At 40.1% G+C, this 24,119-nt stretch overlaps 1 protein-coding gene across 1 annotated transcript in view; it reads left to right on the top strand.

Moving 5' to 3' along the window:
• Window positions 1-24,119, top strand: part of NUDT14 (nudix hydrolase 14) — a 66,779-nt gene that overhangs the window by 23,665 nt on the left and 18,995 nt on the right. The window contains exon 2 of the mRNA XM_060754466.2: window positions 10,635-10,678. Within this exon, the coding sequence (XP_060610449.2) occupies window positions 10,635-10,678 (44 nt within the window). The remainder of the gene's footprint in view (window positions 1-10,634; window positions 10,679-24,119) is intronic.

Here is a 24,119-nt window from a genome sequence, read left to right as displayed (position 1 = left end):
ACTATTTTCCCTTGGGGAGCTCTTGAAATAATTATGATGTCTTGTGGGACTTCTGAATAAAAACTGTTAAATATACAGCTCATGGGGGTTGAGGAATCAGGACCCTTGTGAAAGTGGGGGGAAATCATTAATTGAAATCACTTTTTAAGCTACGAAAAGACTTCTTGAAGAATCCATAGGTCCTCCAGGGCAACTCTATAGTCAAATTTGCAAATAATAATAATAATAATAATAATAATAATAATAATAGGGTTGTTGTAGATTTTTTGGGCTACATGGCATGTTCTAGAAGCATTCTCTCCCAATGTTTTGCTCATATCTATGGCAGGTATCCTCAGAGATTGTGAGGTCTGTTGGAAACTAGAAAAATTGGGTTTATATATCTGTGGAATGTCCAAGGTGGGTGAAAGAACCCTTGTCTGTTGGAGCTAGGTGTGAATATTTCAATTGGCCACCTTGATTAACATTTAATGGCCTGACCATTTTTAGGTGTGACTTGTTAGTGCCTGGGGGAATCCTTTGTTGAGAGGCGATTAGCTGTCCCTGATTGTTTTTGTCTGGAGTTCCCCTTTGTGTTTTTTTTAGTGTTGTTCTTTATTTACTGTTATAATTTTAGTGGTTTTTTTTAAAAAAAATACTGTTACCCAGATTTTGTTCATTTTCATGGTTTCTTCCTTTCTGTTGAAATTGTTCACATGCTTGTGGATTTCAATTACTTCTCTGTGTAGTCTGACATGGTGGTTGTTAGAGTGGTCCAGCATTTCTGTGTTCTCAAATAAAATGCTGTGTCCAGGTTGGTTCATCAGGTGCTCTGCTATGGCTGATTTCTCTGGTTGAAGTAGTCTGCAGTGCCTTTCATGTTCCTTGATTCATGTTTGGGCAATGCTGTGTTTGGTGGTCCCTATGTAGACTAATCATAATAGTAATACCTTATTTGTATTCCATCCTACCTCCTCTAAGGGATTCGGGGCGGGTTCCAACAAACAAAAAACACAGAGGTAAATATTCAGTGCCTCAAGACAAGTACAAACATGAATACATTAGCGACCCACCCAATCCCAAAGCAAACCGACATCGATCAACTAATTATAACATAAGACCTAAAATTACACAAACAATTAAACAGTAAAATTATATCTAACCATAAAACATGAACCTCAATTTACAAAGCTCCTAAAGGTTCACTGAAAGAATCAAATCCACAAAAGTTAAACCCAGAAAAAATAGAGCTGTATTATCTTTCAGTTGCCTCTTTTGTAAAACCTAACAATATCTTATGAGACTCTATCATTCCGTGGAACCTTGGTTAAGAAACCCTTCATTAGTGCCTTGCACACCTTCATACATAACCACAATACGCATTCATTCAACTATCTCAGTGTTGCACTGAAGCTGAGAATCAAAGTAGGGTACTTCTGAGTTGCTTAGGTAACCCAGACCCACAGTATCTAAACCAGTGGTTCCCAACCTTTTTTTGACCAGGGACCACTTTGACCAAGGACCACTCAACAACATTAGTACTAAAAGGGTTAAAATCAGTTTTTAGTGAATTTTAGATTTGATTTGGTTATTTGGGGTGCTGATTCAGAAAATTGCATTGGATAGACCACATCATCTCTAATTTCTGATACAGAACATATGCCATCCAGAAGTCACCATTTGCTCACCCACAGAAAATCATATTTAATAAACTAGAGCTGATAAAGTCTATCCAATGCAATTTTCTGAATCAGCACATCAAATAACCCCAGGAACATGCCTAAAAACTAAGAGACCAAGGTGCCCCCATTTCCAGGCACCACATGGAACAGCTTCTCTTAGGGGGAAGGAGGAGGAGAAGCAGCAATCAGGGGGCTTGTTGTCACACCTTCCATGGGTAGTCAGCCTTTCCCCTCCCAACATTCCCATTGTTTTGGCACTATAAGAGGGTTTTGCAAGACAAGTCACTCTTGTTGTAAAGGTGTAGTAACGGTGAGGCCACGGACCATATTTTAGTTCTTGTGGGCAACTGGTGGTCCATGGACCACAGGTTGGGAACCACTGATCTAAACTAAATGCAATCTAAGTTCTGTAGTTCTCTACCCACTTACGGCCTGGTGGCATTTATATTTAGCCCATTTTCCAAGGGACTCTAGTTGGTATTTGCACTTTAAATTATCCCAAGGAGAACACTGTGGGTTAGATTAGATTGAGCGGCACAGCGATCTTATTTATTATTATTATTTATTTGGAGCATTTGTATCCCTTCCTTCTCAATCCCCGAAGAGGGACTCAGGACGGTTTAAAATTGACAGTCATTAGATACTGAGAAAGAACATTTAGAGCACAACAATTAACATAAACAAGTCAATAGCAATAAAAAATACATTTAAAAAGCAATAAATACATTAAAAATATTGGCCCTTAAAATATTAACACAACCAAGTCTCGAGTCCACAAATCCAAATCATATTATTTATTTACAGTATTTCTATACCGCTTTTCTCACCCCTAGGGAGACTCAAAGCGGTTTACACATAACTGGCAAAACTTCAATGCCATACATTGGACACTGACGCAATGCCAATCCATAACAACCACAATAATAAAACTACAATTAAACATAAATCATAGACAGTACATAATAAATAACAGTCTCGCCATAGTCCAGAGTTCCAGTCCAAGGTCTCCTAATTGACAATTCTCACGAGTCATTACAGTTGTTGCTTATGTACTATGGAACTCCCAATCTAGCCAGGTATCAACTGTATCATTCTGGCTCTCCATTCTTGAGAAATATTGGAAATTTCTCTTTGGTAATAGGAGCAGTCTTTCTTTCCCACATCAGGAAGCATTGGGATGTCCTGTTTTTCCTATTCATGTGTAGAAAAGAGCTCATTTCAGTTTGTTACATAGAAATCGGTACAAGTCCAAACGTGCTGCCTCTGTCTTGCAAGGCAGAATTTATATTCAGAATTCCGATTTCACAACATCAGGCGGAGTTGGCTCTGTGCTGCTTTTCAAAATCCCCTATGGTTTTAAGTGGTGATTGACAGTGAATGTAAAACCTTGTTTTTTCCCCTCATTATATTATATTTACATGAAGGCCACGCTCAGAGTGATACTGGACACAAATTCCTCCTGAGCAAAGCTAATTAAAACAATGCAGAGGTGAAGGTATGTTAATGGAAATGCACACGAACGAATCACACTGAGTTCAGATTGACCTGAAGGTACAGAGTGTTCAGGGGCATTGCCATAGTCACTGGAGATGTTAGCTGTTGACTCTCCATGACAGTAACTGGCATTAATAATGCAGCCAGCAAAAAAAAAAAATGCTTTCCCATCAAATTATGAAACTCCACTTCGTCTTCTCTTGCAAACCACTGTAGATGTGAAATCAATTTCCATTAGGCTAAATGGAAAGTGGATAAACAAAATGGGTTTTCTGCCTTTTGTGAGCAAAGAACATAGCAGACAAGAATAAAAGAAATTAAGCAAAAGGTGGTTCATGCGGAGGAGACAGATGCTTGGGCCCTCTCGAATAAGCATACTCTAAGGTTAAATCCAATTTTTATTCCCAACTAGAGTCCCATTGAACAAATAAATGGATACATGGGTTGTTGTGAGTTTTCCGGGCTATATGGCCATGTTCCATGAGTATTCTCTCATCACGTTTCGCCTGCATCTATGGCTGTGTCCAGGTTGGTTCATCAGCTGCTCTGCTATGGCTGACTTCTCTGGTTGAAGTAGTCTGCAGTGCCTTTCATGTTCCTTGATTCATGTTTGGGCAATGCTCTGATTGGTGGTCCCTATGTAGACTTATACACAGCTTCATGGTAAACGGTAGACTTCTGCAGAGATGATTAGCTAGCCCTGATTGCTTCTTGTATGGAATTCCCTGTTTTTGAGTGTTGTTCTTTATTTACTGTTCCGATTTTAGAGTTTGTTAATACTGGTAGCCAGATTTAAAAACATTTGTTGGATTTTCTTAGTGGATCTGTAGATAGTTTGTAGCTTGTTTTTCTTCATCTGCTACGCTCAGCAAAGGACTAGAGGGATCCTCTCATCTCTGCAGAAGTCTACCGTATACCATGAAGCTGTGTACAAGTCTAATTAGAGACCACCTCACACAGCATTGCCCAAACACGAATCAAGGAACATGAAAGGCACTGCAGACTACTTCAGCCAGAGAAGTCAGCCACAGCAGAGCACCTGATGAACCAACCTGGACACAGCATAGTATTTGAGAACACAGAAATGCTGGAACAACAACTATCGTGTCAGACTTCATAGAGAAGCCATTGAACTCCATGTGAACAATTTCAACAGAAAAGAGAAAAAGCCATGAAAATGAACAAAATCTGGCTGCCTGTATTTAAAAACTCTAAAATCATAACAGTAAATAAAGAACAACACTCAAAAACAGGGGAATTCCAGACAAGAAACAATCCGGGCCAGCTAATCACCTCCCAACAAAGGATTCCCTCAAGCAGTAAGAAGCCAGACCTTGAAACTACTGGACTATTAAATGCTAATCAAGGTGGCCAGTTGAAATATTCACACCTACCTCCAACAGACAAGAGTTCTTTCTCCCACCCTGGACATTCCACAGATATATAAACCCTATTTTCCTAGTTTCAAAAGTACTCACAACCTCTGAGGTTGCCTGCCACAGATGTGGGCAAAATGTCAGGAGAGAATGCTTCTGGAACATGACCGTACAGCCCGGAGAACTCATAACAACTCAGTGATTGCGGCCATAAAAGCCTTCGACAATAACTTTAAGTGGAATCATAGTGCCTTAACTTCGTAGTGTGAAAGGGCCCTTTTTTATTACACTAACAATGTACATGTTTGCAGAACAGTGGGAAGATAAATCTCTGCCCTGATCTTGCCCACTACCTGATAAAATCACCATAAATACATTGGATGTAGTGTGCTGTAAAGTACACAGAGCTATATAACCATTGGTAACTGTTTACTTGCTATTAATAATTAGCAGAATTTCTCTTGGACTGTTAATCAAGGTGCCAGGCATTTGGCAGAATAGAAACTCTGCATATAGCCAAGTTGAAATTACTTTACATTGGACAATGGCAGCAAATGGTACTCCTTTGAGACTCTGCCACTGCAAACAATAGGATGTTGGGCAGTTTCATTTGTTTATTGCTTTATTTATTTGGGCAGGTGCAAGCTGGTCCTATAAAATTGGATTTTATTCATAGATAAGCTCGAGGTGCCTTTACAAGCATTATCAGATCACTGCATGGGTAGAGTCGGAGTCATGCATAGACTAGCTTTATCTTAAGAGTGACACTCTTAATCTATTTATGGCTTCATTATTGTAGATCAAAGAGTCCACAAACCAGGAAGCTTTTTTATTATTCCTCTGAGAATTCCTTGCTTAAGAAAACTACAAAATTCATAGGATCACCAAGTCAACAGGCTGCCTGAAGGCACACCATGCACATAACTAAATGAAATGTGGGGCAATTAGTTGAATGGATAGAACAGTGGCAAACAAATAGCAAGAAGGATCAGGAAGTATATCTGAACCCACTTTTGCACTTAGGTGCTACTACCAGAACTCCAACACAAAGATGGGAATGGAGGAAACTCTGAAGGCCAGTTCACATTTACAGGAGGCTCTTTCCCAAGCCTTGATGCAACGTATATTTAAAAAAAGATTTCACTCCACAAAGGAATCTGCAAACATAGCTTTAGTTTGATTTGGGGCCTCCATATTAGCACTATGCATGCCCATATGCTTGGGAAATGGTGGCATCAAAAAGAATTTTACCAACCACAGAATCATAGAGTTAGAAGAGACCTCGTGGGCCATCCAGTACAATCCCCTGCCAAGAAGCAGGAAAATCACATTCAAAGCATAATAATAATAATAATAATAATAAGAAGAAGAAGAAGAAGAAGAAGAAGAAGAAGAAGAAGAAGCATCACCTTTATTTATACCCCGCCACAATCTCCCCAGTGGGGACTTGGAACAGTTTACATGGGGCCAAGCCCGGACAACATATTACAGCAGAATAAAACCAAAAACATAAACAACGAACAATATCATCAAAATTACATGAGAAAAAAATCAAATAAACACAATCACGATAACAGTGGGCAGGCCACATGTACAGAATAAAACAATTAAAAGATTCTAATGAGATAAAAATAGGAGCAGGTTATTTGCAGGGAGCTCATAAAAACAAACTGAGTTGTGAAACTAAACTTCCCATTTGGAGGGCGTGCATCCCCGACAGATGGCTATCCAACCTCTGTTTAAAAGCCTCCAACAAAGGAACTTCCATCACACTCTGAGGCAGAGAGTTCCACTGCTGAACAGCTCTCACAGTCAGGAAGTTCTTCCTAATGTTCAGGTGGGATCTCCTTTCCTATAATTTGAAGCCATTGTTCTGCATCCTAGTCTCCAGGGAAGCAAAAAACAAGCTTGCTCCATCCTCCCTATGACTTTTCCTCACATATTTATACATGGCCATGATTTGACATATGTCTACTCTGAAGTCTCACTGGGTTCTGTGGTGAAGTGTGAGTTTTAATCTACAGTTATGTATAATAATAGATAGGTGTTTAAAAGGGTAAGTATTTAAACTAGCATAACTGGGGGGGATGGTAGACAGCTCAGCTGGGTTGCCATGGAAAAAGGAGTGGAGCCAACTGCCACTTGGCAGAGCAGCCATTTTAAAACAGTTAGTTTGTAGTCAGCGAACTACAGGGAAGGCTGGTTCTGTTGTGTATTGAGAACCAAAAAGGTAGTCTATAGTCTAAGAACTACAGGGAAAGGCTGATTCTACTGTGTTGAGAATCAGGAGGGTTTAGGCTTTTAGCCTTTGAGATTTAGATAGATCAAGTTGACTTATTTAGGTTAGTAGTTAGTGTATGAGTAGAAAGGGTGAGAGAAACCCAATAAGCATCTTTACTGCAACAGAAATAACTCAAGAATAGAATAAGCTTGTACCTGAAATAATCGGTTAAGGAAAGAAACACTTTTTGAAGGAAACCTGTTTATTAAAAGGAATAGTTCTCTTAAGAGTTGTTTTATGAAATGTATTAAATGTAACCTCTGAAGAAATGTGTCTCTAAGAGCTAAGAAACATTGAAACCATCAAGCTTCTTCTATACTTCAATAAGCTTGTTACAGTTTCTTCTAAAGCCAAGTCTCTGTTGCAAATACTTTCAAGTTAAGCCACGCTACACATTGAAGAAAGACCAATTCAATATTACAAGCCAGTAGTTGTGTTATCAATTTAGTAAGTCCTTACAAAGTGGTGGCTCTTTTACAAATGGTTACAAACTGGAGACATCGATACAAACTGGGTGCCTCCTTTACAAATTGGTGGCCTCGTTACACGTTCAGAGAGGGTTTCTTCCTCATAGGAATCTCAGCCTGATCCAAGATTCCTCATAGGAATCTTGGATCAGGCATAACATTTCTAATTCTCTTAAATATTATAACTTGTTCAAACCAGATAGTTACTTGAGTTTAGTGTTGAATGTAATGTGCACCTCAATTTGAAAATCCTGACACACACAAAGGACGTATTGGCAAATGCAATGCACCCCTCCTCCTTCCTGCCTGTGCCGTTAGGCAGCAGCGACAACCGACAACCACCGCATTCCGCTTCTCCCTCTTTTCCCCCTCAGGTCACCTCTGTTGTTTCCAAAATAAGCCTCCTGCCACACCTCGGTGCCAGCCAGCTTGCCTTTCTAATGGCAACATACTGGTAGCGGTATCTTCACTGCGGAAGTCAGAACCAAGTCTTATTAATACTTTGGAGAGGGGTTTTGAAGTGTGTAACTAAATAATTAGTTTAACTAATTTAAAATATTTTATTTGAGTGAAAAAGTCCCCTTATTGAATTAACCAAAAGGGTATTTTATTTGCTATCAGCCTGATTTGTTCGGAGGGGGTTGTTTTTATCGTCCTGAGAGGCTGAGAGAGAGTAACTTGCCCACAGTTACCCAGTTGGTTTCTGTGGCTAAATGGAGATTGGAACTCAGGTTCAGCACTCAAAGCAATCTACCACACTGGTTCTCTTAGTGGAATTATTTATTTAGTTGTTTTAAGTATTTGTGCACCAGCTTTTAATAGATAGAAAATTTATTTATTTGAGTTGTTGTAGGTGTTTTGGGCTGTATGGCCATGTTCTAGAAGCATTCTCTCCTGCCGTTTCGCCTGCATCTATGGCAGGCATCCTCAGACTATTTATTTAAGTATTTGTGCCCCAGATTTTAGTAGATAGAAAATTAAATTAATTAATTTACCTGCGATCTGTAAGCCACCTTGAGTCCTCCTCGAAGTAGAGAAAGGTGGGATATAAATAAGGCAAATAAATAGAAAATAACTTGTGATACCCAAGTCTGCTTTAGACGCTTTCAATCCTACCAGTCTTGCCAGAAGAAGTGTCTTCCTGCCACCTAAAGAAGTTTTTATCAGCTCTTAGGGGCTATTCGTCTTACAAATTGTTTATTTTATTCTCATTCTCATTGTATGCCATTTTAATCCTGACATGGGGCCCAAGGCAGCTTGCAACATAGTTTAAACATAATGGAACTAAAATCTGATGATTATAAAAAATTAAATAATTTTGCTAACATGTTAAAATACTTAATAGTATCAAATTGTATCACAACATTTTGAAACATAAAGAGAAAACTATAAATGTAGTACGCACTTTCTTAGGAAACACTTCTGAGCAACCAGTTAATTGATAAATGCCTTTTGAAATAAAAACAGTCTTTACCTGTTGGAGAAAAAAGAGGGAGCCAGCTTAACTTTCCATGGAAGGGAATTCCAGTGCGTGAGAGCAGCTGCCAAGTAGGCCGTCTCATGTGTCCTCACCAGACGGACGGGGACAATTGTCGGACCGTGAGAAAGCCCTACGTTGAAGATCTTTGCATTTTGGCAGGTTTATATTGGGAGATACAAGCTGAAATCCTCACTCACAGCTAATGTTATGAGACCTTATGTGTGGTTATCTACGTAGCAGATACACTCAGAAATCATGTGAGTGAATTGCAGAGATGAAAAATGGGGCATGTCGAACAACATCTTGATGTGCTTCAGGATTTGCCAGTGCACATTCACACTTAGCTGGTCTTTTGATGTATAATATGCATCAATCACTTTTCTACATCCCTTAGGTCAGTGTTTCTCAACCCTCCTAATGCCATGACCCTTTAAAACAGTGCCTCATGTGGTCAAGCCCTCCAACCATAACATTATTTTCTTTGCTACTTCATAACTGCAATTTTGCTATTGTTATGACTTGTAATGTAAATATCCGATCTGCAGGATGTATTTTTATTCACTGGATCAAATTTGACGCAAATACCCGATACGCCCAAATTTGAACACTGGTGGGATTGGTGGGGGGTGATTTTGTCATTTGGGAGTTGTAATTGCTGGGATTGATAGTTAACCAACAATCAAAGAGCACTCTGAACTCCACCAACGATGGAATTGAACCAAACTTAGCACACAGAACTCCAATGACTAACGGAAAATACTGGAAGGGTTTGGTGGGCATTGACCTTGAGTTTTGGAGTTGTAGTTCACCTACATCCAGAGAGCACTGTGGACTCAAACAATGATGGATCTGGACCAAACTTGGCACAATACTCAGTATGCCCAAATGTGAACACTGCTGGAGTTTGGGGAAAATAGACTTGACATTTGGAAGTTGTAGTTGCTGGGATTTATAGTTCACCTACAATTCAGAACCCCACCAATGATGGAATTGGTTCAAACTTCCCACTCAGAACCCTCATGACCAACAGAAAATACTGTGTTCTCTGATCGTCTTTGGCGACCCCTTTGACACTCCCTCACAACCCCCACAAGGGTCCTGACCCCCAGGTTGAGAAACGCTGCCTTATGTAGTAACATGACTGCAGTCCTCTATTAAATATGGACATTCTGGAACTGCTCAGCTCTAATTTTCACAGATGTAAATCTGTTTACGTTGATGTGAGTCTTTAACAGGATTCTAGCCATAGTCCTTAAGATTGCCTGGATGAAAGCTGTGAAGGCTGGATAAGTCATAGCCTGCACGTTAAATTCTGCTCCAAATACATTGGAACTCTCATTCCTACCTGCACTGTTTTCCATGCAAAACATAAATCAGTTCCATGTTTAATCTTGGTATCATCTTCAAGATATTGCATTATCCCCGTCATGACAATCCTACGTTGCCTATCTCCCATTGTTTTAAAAAAATATTTTTTTTATTCTGAAGTGGCCCTTCCCTGTGGAATTTCTTGTGTTTGATGTTTGATTTTATATTGTCGTGTTGTTTTTGTGTATATTGTGTCTATTGTGTTGATGAGCATGGCCTCATGTAAGCTGCCCCGAGTCCCACTGGGGGAGATGGAGTGGGGTATAAATAAAGATTATTATTATTATTATTATTATTATTATTATTATGTACATGTAAATATTCCAAACCCGAAAAAATTAAAATGCTTCTGATCCTAAGCTTTTTAGATAAGAGATACTCAACCTGCAACCGTATCTAAAACCATACTTTACCTGCACATGTATATTACATTGATTGATTCATATGAGTGAAGATCAAAGACTATCACTCTGTACTAATGGTTAGTGATGGCTTTCTGTTTTTCAGAATGGGATTTCCAAAATTTGGGACTTCATGAGGACACACGACAGGTAAATTCCAGATTTTTTTTTCAAATAAATCCATAATCCATCCTGCCCTCTGGATAGACAGACAAACAGCACCTTGGAGTGTTTGCTTAACATCAAACATGGCTTGCATTCAGACATGCCATTCCTCCTGCTCATGTTCATTCTGAGGTTCCACATTCCCATACAAACATGCATTTCAATGTAGTTTAGTTCTCACCTCATATTTTTCATGTCTCCAGGGAAAAGCGATTGCAAAGCCAAAAACATCACAATTGTACTTGTTGTGTCTTGAAAGACTATACGGATCAATGATGGCTGAAAATACAATACTTCATTATTCCTTTTAATCTGAGACAGAAACATTTCATAAATGTTTCTGCAGGAGATGACACTGCCTATTTTTTAAGAGGTTGCTTCATGAAACCATTTTCAAATAATCTGTTATGTCAGCTCTACCGACTGCCAACTGTTCTACCGAGCACAATTCAAAGTGGTTTCTTTAGCCTATGAAGCACTAAATGGTTCCGTCCCAGTTTCCCTGTCTGAAACTTCTCCCTCATGAACCACCTTGGAGATTAAGATCTTCTGGGGAGACCCTGCTCTCGGTCCCACCTTCTTAACAAGCGTGACTGGTGGGGAGGAGAGACAGGGCCTTTTAATGGTGGCCCCTTGGCTATGGAACTCCCTCCCTAGTGACATTAGATCAGTCTCCTCGCTCCTAGCCTTCAGAAGCAGAGTGAAAACCTGGCTCTGGGACCAGGCCTTCAGAGAAGCAGTGCAATAATATAATATAATATAATTGCAATAGGTACGGAACCACCTCAGACAACAATTTTTGGATAGGATGATTTTAATATTGAATGTAATTTAAATTTTTTAAATATGTATTCATTTTAATTCAATGGATTTTAAGTTTAATGTTGTATGTGTTTAAGGCATTGAATAATTCCCATATGTAAGCCGCCTTGAGTCCCGTCCCCCTCCCCCCTTTCTCTAGGCTCAATAAATAAATATTGGGGAGGAAAGCATCCAAGAGACCAGATCCCAATGAGGTAGGAGGTGGAGTTGGTTTATTTCTTGGTGTGGTTTGGCACGGTACAAGGCTCTGTTTTAAAGGGCTTTTTAACAGGACATTTTTAGAATAGCTGGGAACATGATTACGTAAGGTGCACATGTCATGCCAGTCATTTCTGGTCACATAACATTTGTTGCCTTTACATGTACAGCAGCTGTCATCCTCAAACTTTTTTCGTGACTGCAGAGCACAGCTTTCAGCTTGGATAGAATGCCATCTTGTTCAAGCTGCAGGCTGCCATCCTGGGAATAATGAAAATGTCTTCATTCCATCCATCAGTTTCCCAAGGTTGTCCCCCAAACCTGGTAATACCAGACTAGTTCTATGTTCAAGTAGATCCAATACCTCCTTTGCACTGGAAACTTTCTAGTCTGTCCACCCCCTGTTTTAATTTATTTGTTTATTTGTGTTTATACTTTGGTTTTTCTCAAGGATGCAGTGTACATGGGCTCATTCCATTTTATCCCTTCACCACAAGGCTAAGAAATTGTAATTGGTACAAGAGTCAGCAAATGAGACTACAAAGAGCCCATAGTCATCCAAGAAGGGTCTTCTTTTGTATTTATGTGTTATTCATTTCCTTATTAGAAACCTTCTGTTTTTTTCACTATCACAAACTCTCAGGGCAGTGTACTATATAAACAGTTTTAGATTAAAAATGTAAATAATTATGTTACTGTGTGTGTCTTCAAAAAACCTGTCAATGTATGGCAGCGTTATGAATTTCAGAGTTTTCTTAGCCAAGGAATACTCAGATATGGTTTTGGTAATTCTTTCTTGTGAAATATACTCTATGACACCTGGTATTCCTTTCTTTCTCTTTTCTCCTGTCTCTTCTCCCTTTCTTTCTTTCTTGCTTGCTTGCTTGCTTGTTTTCTTTTCTTTATCTTTCCTTCTTCCTCTTCTTTCTTTATTTTCTTTCTTTCTTTCCCTCCTTCCCCCATCCCTCTTTTTCTCTTTCCTCCTTTCCCTTCACCCTTTCTTTCTTTTCTTTTCTTTCTTTCCTTCCTTTTTTATCTTTCCTCCTTCCTCTTCCTCTTTCTTTCCTTCATTCCTTTCTCTTTCCTCCTTCCTCTTCTGCCTTCCTTTTTTTTCTTTCCTTCTTTTTCCTTCTCTTTCCTCCTGGGGTTCCTCTGTCCAAGTACTAAGTAGAGATGACCAAATAGAATCTGATACCTTTGAGGTTATTATTATTATCATTTGTAGCCCACCTTTCTCTCAGTAATGAGACTCGAGGAAGCTAACATCATATTAGAAGACAATATAAATAAAACTATAGAAAAAGTTAAATTGGAGTACATATAAAATATTAAAAACACTTTAAAAACTGATAAAAAGCATGGACTAAAGCAGACAGCAAAAAAAATTAACCTGTGGACAGGAAAGCAAGGACAGGGCCATTGTGGCCTCCTAGGGAGAGAATCGCCAAGCCTGGGAGCAGCCACTGAGAAGTCCCTCACATCATGCTTATATTAAAGATAGCATCAGTTTAAACCACTTTTTAAAAAATAGCAGCAAGGTACTATTATTTATCTGTGCACTTAAAATATATTAGCCCCCAAAGGCATTTATTAATAGCCATGTTTTAGCCTGGTGCCAGAAAGAAAGTGTGGAGCCCCTCTTATGGAACATCCTTCTCTTGGAGGTCTTCAAGAAAAGCGTGCTCCATAAGCAGGGCTCCACAGCCCAGAAGTCTTTCTCCCATGTCTTTCTGCTTTATATTGCCTCCACTGATGCATTTCACAGAGGTGGTTTTCTAGCATTCATATTAACTCTGACACACACCCCACCCCTGTATCCGTGGCTCTAGCCACTATTCCATGCTAGCTTTCAATTTTGTCCTATGATAAGATGGTTAAAGAGAATAATTTTGGTTTCCATCATTCATGGAAAGTGAGGTCTAGAGCAATTGTCTTGGTGGCTCATCTAGCAGTCCTCTGTCTGTACTACAGTGCAGCAAACAAGCAAGTAAGTAAGTAAGCAAGTAAAACTTTATTGATATCTCACCCTATCTCCTCATGGAGACTTAAGGCGGCTCACAACATAAAAGGCAAACATTCAATGCTATAAAAATAATAAATTAAACAATACGACTAAGCAATATAAAACATTAGAACATACAAATAATCACACAGAGAGCAATAAAGTAAATCATTAAACCATAGTCCCTTCCTTGTTTCATCAGGCCAAATCTTTAAACATTTGCATCTTCATACGCCTGGGTTCATAGGAAGATCTCCTTTGGGAGGGAGTTCCAGGGGTGGAGGTTACATCCAGAGAGCACTATGGACTCAACCACCAGGTTTGAGATGGGCATGGGACCGAGAGGAGGGCATCTGCTGATGAGCGCAGTGTCCGGGCAGGTTCATATGAGAAGAGGCGGTTGGGCAGGTAGACTGGACCTGAACCATTTAGGGCTTTAAAGATAATGACCAGCACTTTAGATTTTGCCCAGTAGCAGACTGGGAGCCAGTGAAGCTGCCATAGCATGAGAGTTGTTCTCTCCCTGTAAGGTAGAGCGTGTTGCAGTAGTCCAGTCTACAGGAGCCCTTGGTGGTGCAATGGGTTAAACTCTAGTGCTGGCAGGACTGAAGACTGACAGATCAGAGGTTCGAATCCGGGGAGAATGCAGATGAGCTCCCTCTGTCAGCGCCAGCTCCCCATGTGGGACATGAGAGAAGCCTCCCACAAGGATGGTAAAACATCTGGGTGTCCCCTGGGCAAAGTCCTTGCAGACTTGTAGTTTCTCAAGTCACTCCTGACACAAAAAAGTAGTCCAGTTGAGATGACTAAGGCATGTACTATCATTGCCAGATCTGGCATCTCAAGGTTTAGAAGAAGCTCCCCCCCCCCCCCCCCCCCATGCCTCTCTGTGCTTTTATAATGTGTGAATGCAAAACAATTTACAGTTAGCAGGGGTATTAACTACATACAGAAAGCCAGAAAGGAAACAATCCCTGTAGGCCATTGAGTCTAACCCCCTGCTCAATGCAAGAAGTCCAGCTAGAGGTGAGTTCCATCTCCAGTGATAGCTGTCCAGCCTCTTTCTGAACTTGCACTCATTGTTATGGGTCATGCTGACTGGGGGAATTTGTGTAGTCCTAAAATCCGACCTTCCTGAGGTCTTAAGAAGTCACTATTGAATATGTGCTACATATGTGCCCCCACCCCCACCCCAAATGATGTGACTGTGCTACCTACAATGTAAACACATCGAAAGCAGCTTTGGGCACGCACTGAGGCAATGTCATGAGTGAAGCTCCTCCATCTAGTCTCCTCTATAGCTGCTTTATGCATTGAGGAAGCAAAATTGTGTCTGTGCGATAACTCAAAATCTTGACATTATAAAGTTATGTAGGCAAAATTACATGCCATAAACAACCCATGTTCATTCTATGCAGAGCTATAGACATAAATATATTCCTGGCATATTATGCCCTGAGTCAAAACAGCAAATTAGCTGTGACCACAACTTTTTGGAGTTGAATGAAGCTATAGTATGATTTTTTTTTCTACAGATTGGTTCATGAACCTTTTCTCATAAGTTACTGCTGGGTTTTTTTCTTTCTTCCTCCTATCAACAACTGGTCGCCAAAGGGGAATTATTTAGTAACTGTTTCTATCTTTGTGGTCTCCATTGTGACGCAGTATGAGCTAAGCTATGGATCCATGTTGAACAAGTTTCCTTTTTTAGTAATGGCATATTGAGATTGCAACAAGTTTATTTTGTATGTGCCCATAGCATTCCAAATTTGAGTAGCCACTAACAACTATTTAGACATTAACCCCAGGTTCGTGTAGATTGTACCACACAATTGAATAATTACTAATTTAACTGAAGTTCCCAACATCTTCCTCCCAGCTGATTTTGGCATTCTGGGAGTTGTAATTCAAAGGGTAACTTTTCAAACCTTATGACTGCACAAGCTATTAAATATGTTGAACAATAAAAGATACAGGGAATCAGACAATATGGACACATCCTTCATCAGTTCAAGAAAAATAGCAGATAGCATTTGGAAGGTTTCACTTGGATGTTGAGGTATGCATTCTGTCTCAAAGGCAGCCCTTAGTTCAGTGGTTCTCAACCTTCTTAACGCCGTGACCCTTAATACAGATCCCTAAATCATAAAATTATTTTCATTGCTACTTCATAACTGTCATTTTGCTACTGTTATGAATCATAATGTAAATATCTGATATGCAAGATGTATTTTCATTCACTGGACCAAATTTGGCACAAATACCCGATACGTCCAAATTTGAATACTGGTGGGGTTGGGGGTGTTGCTGGAATTTATTGTTTACCATCCCACAGAGCATTCTAAACTCCACCAAAGATGGAATTGAACCAATCTTGGCATACAGAACTCCCATGACCAAGAGAAAATATTGGAAGGGTTTGGTGAGCATTGACCTTGAGTTTTGGAGTTGTAGTTCACTTACATCCAGAGAGCACTGTGGACTCAAACAATGATGGATCTAGACCAAACTTGGCACAGATACCCAATATGCCCAAATGTGAACACGGGTTGAATTTGAAGAAAATAGACCTTGCCATTTGGGAGTTGTAATTGCTGGGATTTCTAGTTCACCTACAATCAGAGCATTCTGAACCCCGCCAACAACAGAATTAAGCCAAACTTGGCTCACAGACCAACAGAAAATGCTGGAAGAGTTTGATCAGATTGACCTTGAGTTTTGGAGTTGTAGTTCACCTACATTCAGAGAGCACAGTGGACTCAAGCAATGATGGATCTGGAGCAAACTTGGCATGGATACTCAATATGCCCAAATGTGAACACTGGTGGAGTTTGGGGGAAAATAGACTTTGACATTTGGGAGTTGTAGTTGCTGGGATTTATAGTTCTTCTACAAAGAGCCTTCTGAACCCCACCAATGATAGAATTGGACCAAACTTTGCAATAAAACCCCCATAACCAACAGAAAATACTGTATTTTTATGGTCTTTGGCGACTCCCCTGACACCCCCTCGCAACCCCCCCCCCCCCAGGTGTCCCAACCCCCAGGTTGAGAAACGCTGCCTTGGTTCAATGTTTACCAAGACAAAAGTATGATGTATCAATATTCTAATATTTGGAATAGAACATATAATTTTTCCTACATGAGTGTAATTTCAATGTACATGAAATACCCGAACAAAAGAGGAGGAGCATGTCTTAAAGTAGGCATGCTGAGAGGGAGAGTCTGGGAGGCGTAGTCCTCAAAAGAAAATGCATGAACTTGCACAGACAGAGACATAAGATAAAGAAGCTTCTCACACAACATTGTTATACCACAATGCACAGTGTTGCACCCATTTTTGCCTGGAACATATTGTACAGTGTTGTGGCCCTCTTGATGTTACCACATGCTGGCCCACTGTTGGGTCTTATGGAAATTTATTATTTTCCCATTGGACATGATTGGTTATGTGAACCAAGATAATAAAAAGGAATGTACCTTTAAATAACTCAGAATACTATCAACATGATCCAGATTGCAAGGAGACTAGCAAGGATGCCAAAAAAAAGCAAGCGGCATTGTTTCAAGAGTAAGGCATGTTCATACTTGGGCAGTGGAGGCTTAAGGGGAGATGAGAGTACTTTCTGTCAACATGTAAAGAGATCTTTAGAAGAGACAGATATCAATTATATTCCTTGGCCATTGAGACCAGAACATGTAGGCATATAAAGCTGAGGATAGAACATTTCAGGTTAAACATTAAGGAAAGGCTTTTTGAACAAGCTGTGAAGGGATGTTGGGCAATCAACATTGTTGATGGTGATCGAGTCCAGACTTGACACCTTTTTATCGAGGATGATGCAGGGATCATGAATTTTATCCCGCCTTTGTTGAAGAGGGTGAGCTAAGCAACCCATCAAAAGTTTCTTTCAACTGAGATAATCATCTGATTTGTTTGTATCCCATGGTCACAACTGTCATTAAGAAAGGTCCCGCAGTTCCAGCTTTCCCTGCACCTTTCTTGAGAAGGAACAGCTGGTCTCTTTCAGGTCTCTTGTTTGATTTGAAACAAAATAAAGAGATCTAATTAGTGATTTGCAAATATCAAAAGCATGGGAATAGCTATTGGTGTGCCATTGTAAGAAGGAAACCATGATTCTGCATACCTGCATTCACTTGCATATTCTTCTTTGGTTAGACCGCACCTGAAATATTGTGTCCAATTCTGGGCACCACAATTCAAGAGAGATATTGACAAGCTAGAATGTGTCCAGAGGAGGGAGACTAAAATGATCAAGGGTCTGGAGAACAAGCCCTATGAGGAGCGGCTTAAGGAGCTGGGCATGTTTAGCCTGAAGAAGAGAAGGCTGAGAGGGGATATGATAGCCATGTATAAATATGTGAGGGGAAGTCATAGGGAGGAGAGAGCAAGCTTGTTTTCTGCTTCCCTGGAGACTAGGACGCGAAACAATGGCTTCAAACTACAAGAAAGGAGATTCCATCTGAACATGTGGAAGAACTTCCTGACTGTGAGAGCCGTTCAGCAGTGGAACTCTCTGCCCTGGAGTGTGGTGGAGGCTCCTTCTTTGGAAGCTTTTAAACAGAGGCTGGATGGGCATCTGTCAGGGATGATTTGAATGCAATATTCCTGCTTCTTGGCAGGGGGTTGGACTGTATGGCCCATGAGGTCTCTTCCAACTCTTTGATTCTATATTCTTGATTAATATACAAGTAAATGCACACTACTACATATGTGCTAGAAAATGCATACAGAATACTTTAATAAGTATTATAATATACTTTATTTATATTCTGCTCTATCTCCCCGAGGGGACTCAGACCGGAGTATAGATCACATACATGGCAAACATTCAGTGCCGTTATATAATTAACAAAGATAGACAGTACATAAACAGAGGCAAGGCTTTCCTCATTTTCATTTCTGGCATCTGGAGGCTCAACTTGGCCATGGGGAGGTGCTGTTGTTCCATTTTTCATGCCAAAGAGCGTGTTGTCCATGGACGCCTTCCTGATCGAATTGCCGTCATGAGTTCTTCAGGGCCAGTTTTTACCTCTTCGCCAAAGCAGTAGCTATTTATCTATTCACATTGCTGTTTTCAAACTGCTAGGTAAGCAGAAGCTAGGGCTGATGGTGGGAGCTCACTCCAACCCACAGTTTGAACTGCCAACCTTCTGGTCATACAATCATAGAGTTGGAACAGACCTCATGGGCCATCCAGTCCAACCCCCTGGCAAGACGCAGGAAAATTGCGTTCAAATCACCCCTGACAGATGCCATCCAGCCTCTGCTTAAAAGCCTGCAAAAAAGATTTTCTGTAGCTGGCAGCTTAACCTGTTGTACTAATAATTCAGAGGTCCTCAAAGTAAGGCCCGAGGGCCGAATACGGCCCTCCCAGGCAATTTACCTGGCCCTCACTCAGAGTCAACCTAAGTCTGGAATTATTTCAAAGCACACAACAACAACAATCCCATCTCATCAGCCATACTTCCCACTGAAATACTATAAGTTTATATTTGTTAAAATTGTTCTTCATTTTAATTGTTGTATTGTTTTTAAGTGGGTTTTTTTTTTTTTTGCACTACAAATAAAATATGTGCAGTGTGCATAGGAATTAATTCATGGGGTTTTTTTTTTCAAATTATAATCCGGCCCTTCAACAGTTTCAGGGACTCTGGCCCTCTGTTTAAAAAGTTTGAGGACCCCTGGTTTAGTTAATAGTAAACTGTATAAAAATATATTCAGGTTGTTGTTTTTTTCAAAAAAGTATGCTGGGTAAAGTTTTTACCATCATATACACAAATTTCTATGTTGGAAGGGAAGCAGGGAAAAATCTCTCAATTTGGTATGGTATGTGGATTAGATAAGAATCCTGGTGAGATACTGAAAAATGGGAGAAATAATTATACAGTCATAATTTTTCATAACCAAAGCTTTCAATCTGTGTAAATGGTATGGGGCAAAATGAATAGAATAGTCTAAACTGGTGTGGAGAAACTCGTGTTCCTAATTTTTCTTTCATCCTCACCTCTGAGGATGCTTGCCATAGATGCAGGCGAAACATCAGGAGAAATGCCTCTAGAACATGGCCATATAGCCCGAAAAAACCCACAGGAACCTAATTTTCTTTCATACTTATGTGTATGTATATGCCTCCAGTGGCTCAGTGGGTTAAACTGCTGAGCTGCTGAACTTGCTGACTGAAAGGTCAGCGGTTCGAATCCAGGGAGCATGGAGAGCTCCCCTGGTTAGCTTCTGCCCACCTAGCAATTTGAAAACATGCAAATCTGAGTAGATCAATAGGTACCGCTTCAGCGGGAAGGTAACAGCACTCCATGCCATCACGCTGGTCACATGACCTTGGAGGCGTCTATAGACAACACTGGCTCTTTGGCTTAGAAATGGAGATGAGCATCACCCCCAAAGTCGGACATGACTAGACTTAACGTCAAGGGAAAACCTTTACCTTACCTATGTGTAGAATTTTAGGATGTTGCACCAACACATTTCCATGATTACATTTTAATATCTGCAGAACTCCCTGTGCAATCCGCATTCAGATTGCAATCCAGATCAAGTTTGCCACTCTACCAACACCACTGCGATCTCTACTCTGTGTGTTTTCACAGTTTTGTATTCCTAGATGGTTAAGGTATTTATGTAGTATCTTTTGCGAGAAAGCAATTTTCACAAATAATTAAAGGCCATTACAACATGTGTTGCCAACACCACCATCAGGGAGCTTACTGAAACTATAAACACAATAGGTCTGAAATTTATTTTACGCCCCCGCCCCAGCAGAAATGGTTTTGAATTGTAAGGTCTCCTTGCCTTTTGGATCCTGGGATGTGAGCCAAGGTATCTCTCACACACAAACACAGAGAGTATATTGTACTTTAAAATGCTCTGACTAATGCAGTATATTGTATACTGAATGTTGGCCCGACAGTTCATTTCCTTTTTTTGTTGTTGAATTTTTACACTCTATATTTTATCCATTATTATACATTGCCGAGCATCTGTTTATTTGAAATTTTCTCCATCAGCTCGTTCTTTTATATGCTGATTAAATAAAATAATGTAGGCAGCTTGAGCCACTGTAATAATAATTAGCTGCAGTTTATGTCTCAAAGATAGATGCTTATGGGGTTGTTAACATGTCTTAGAAATTATTGTGACTTTTCGTTCTCTTGCAAGCCTCATTGTTAAAGCAGCAGGCCTTGTTACTTGCAGCATCACAAGGATTTTTCCGCTTCGTTGCTTGTCCTGGTGGGATTGTTTAAAACCCCTCCTATATGTTGGGGATCATATATGTTCGTTTGACCCATACTAGTTCATATTTTATGTATTCTCATTCAGCACAGACACAGCTAAGTTTTATGTGTGTTTTAAAAGAAATGTGAGGCTGAGTTATGTTGGTAGGCTGAATTTAGGATCGGCAGCCAGATTACTAATTGGAGTGCCGTACAGGTAGCGGACAACTCCTATGTTACGGCAGCTCCACTGGCTGCTTCCGGGCAAAATACAAAATGCTGGTTATTACCTATAAAGCCCTCAACAGTTCAGGCCCAGACTATTTGAAAGACCACATTTCCTTATACAAACCAACACGAGTGTTTCAGATGGTGGAGGAGGCCCTCTTCTCAGTCCCACCCCCGTCTCAAGCACGGTTAGTGGGAATAAGAGAGAGGGCCTTCTCCGTGGTCACTCTGGAACTCACTCTCTAAAGCAGTGGTTCTCAACCTGTGGGTCCCCAGATGTTTTGGCCTTCAACTCCCATAAATCCTAAAAGCTGTTTAATTGGCTGGGATATCTGGGAGTTGTAGGCCAAAACATCTGGGAACCCACAGGTTGAGAACCACTGCTCTGAAGAGTTAAGAATGGCCTCCCCCCTCCTCTCCTTCGCAATTAAAAACACTATGCAATTTAGCTTACGGAGATGGGGAGTACATCTGTTTGCACCTTACCTAGCTGCTAGCAGCCACCCTGGTAACCTGCTATTTTCCATCTCTCCCCCAACAATTTTAACCTAATTTTAGATATTTTTATTGATATTTTAAATATTTAATCTGTTTTGTAATTATGTGGATTATGTTATGTCTTGGTCATTTATGTTGGTCTATAATTTATTGAGTTGTTCTTGATTTGTTTATTGATTTGCTTATATATTACTGTTGGCATTGAATGTTTGCCATTGTGTATTTTGTTGTGAACTGCCTGAGTCCCTTCAAAGAGATAGGTCAGGCTATAAATAAAGTTTTGTTTCATTTCACATATAAAATTAGTGAGATTTCTCTAAATGTTGTCATTCAATAAGAGATTCAGTGGTTCTGCTTTAGTTGATACTCCCAATTAGGTGATACTCCCAATTCTCAGACCACTGACTTTTCCAGCCCTCAAGGAGAATCATAGAATCAGAAAATTAGAAGAAGCCAAAATAGCCATTTAGTCCAATCCCTTCCATGCAAGAACACAGAATCAAAGCACCCCCTTCAGATGGCCACCCAACCTCTGCCTAAAAACCTCAAGAGAAGGAGACTTCACTACACTCTGAATCAGCATATTCCATTGCTAAACTGTTCTTACCGTCGGGAAGTTTTTCCTGATGTTTTAGGTGTTTATTCTGCAATTTGGATCCATTGCTCTGTGTGATAGACTCTTAGGTAATAGAAAACAAGCTTGCCCCCTCCTCAGTGATTTTTTTTCAAATATTTAAACAGGAATATCATATTCCCTCTTTGCCTTCTTTTCTCCAAGCTAAACATACCCAGTTCCTTCAGCTGTTCCTTGTAGGCCTTGCTTTCCAAACATTTGATAATTTTGGTTGCCCTTCTCTGGACTCCTGAGACCACTGCCCTGAACAGTGTGTGTGACTTTTGCTGAACTATTTTTAAAATGAATGCAATATGTTAAAAGTCTGTATTTCAACCCCTTGTACATGCCATCATTGAGAGCCATCCCTACGTTTCAGATTTTGATCTTGCAGTCTTTAGGCCATAGATAATAGAAATAGAATGCAGTTTTTAAAGTTTCTGGCTAAAAGCTCATTTTTATAAAATACTCCCCAATAAAACCATTTAATAAACTAAAATAATAAAACTTTAAAGAAAAATTATAAAACTGGGAAAGAATAAGATTCTACCTTAGCTATGTAATTGTGGGTGCGTGTCTGCAACAGGTAAAGTAAACAGCAGGTGCCTTAAGAATTCCATACTGAGTATGCATGAACTGCAAAGGAGAAAGAAAAGTGAGAAAGCAAATAAACTTCCTTTCCAGTTCACCACCAGGTTAAAAAAAACACAAAATAACACAGTCAAAAACACAAACAACAATAAAAATACATAATCAGTTTCAATATGTCACTAGAAGGTTAAAAAAAATCTGTACTTTTGCAAGATTTACCTGACATTGTTGTTTAATTTTACCTTGGCATACTGTTTGTTCTGGATAAAGTTTACTGAGACATGCTGAGCTTTTCCTTTTTTGTATTTTATGATCCTATCCTTGTTCTTCCCACTTCTGATACTTCTGATACTCTGGCGCCACATTTTATGTTAAAGAAGTAATGCCTAGGAATACAATCTGTAGTCTATTTTGTTATATAATGTTTACTTATATTAAGCTAAAACCCTGCTACCAATAGAATTCAGAACATCGGAGTCAAAGGAGAAAAAAGGAACTCTGGATCCAAGGGTCCATCCTATCAGGCTCAAAAAATGGGATCTATCTCGGTTTTACCAGAGACGTTTAAACCAGTGTTTCCTTGTTTTTTTCCGAATTACTGTAATTAAATGCCCCATTAGATCTGGGCCTTCCTAAAGGCCTGGGTCTAATAGGGTATTGGGCCTGTGGGGACTCATTTCCAAGTAGTCCTGGGACTACCCAGGGGCGAGTCTCCACTTGCCATCCTGAACATCCTGGAGCCCAAACATCCGGGATGGCGTCCATCCCCTCCCTCCCATTTCCCTCTAAAAATAAAACTTACTTGGCTGCCATAACATTCCTCCTCATGCCTTCCTGGTACGAGGAAATGACATGCCAGGAGATGGAGGTATGGAGGGATTTTCCTCCTCACCCGACCCCCGGTCTCATGGCGCATAATTTTCTCACCCTAGGAGGGTGTGAGGATGAATGTTATGACAGTCAGGTATGTTTTATTTTATTTTTAGGGGAAACTTCTGTGGGCTTTGGGGTGGCTCCATGCCATCCTGATTGTAATCGGGAGGTCATGTAGCCCCCTCCCCAAGAAAACCCGGGTTTTTTGGTGGGAGTGGGGACACAAATCCGTGCCAAAACGGCTTTTTAAAACTCTCTTTGGCACAGATTTTGGTGCTGTCAGGAAGTGCCCTAAGCCACCATCTTTGAGAATTCTTAGAGGACAGAAATGGTCCTAGCATGATTGG

Source organism: Anolis sagrei, chromosome 1 (genome assembly GCF_037176765.1).
Source record: "Anolis sagrei isolate rAnoSag1 chromosome 1, rAnoSag1.mat, whole genome shotgun sequence".
Classification (NCBI taxonomy): Eukaryota; Metazoa; Chordata; class Lepidosauria; order Squamata; family Dactyloidae; genus Anolis; species Anolis sagrei.
The sequence above is the reverse complement of the archived record's forward strand: the minus strand, read 5'-3'. Positions and strand labels throughout refer to the sequence as shown.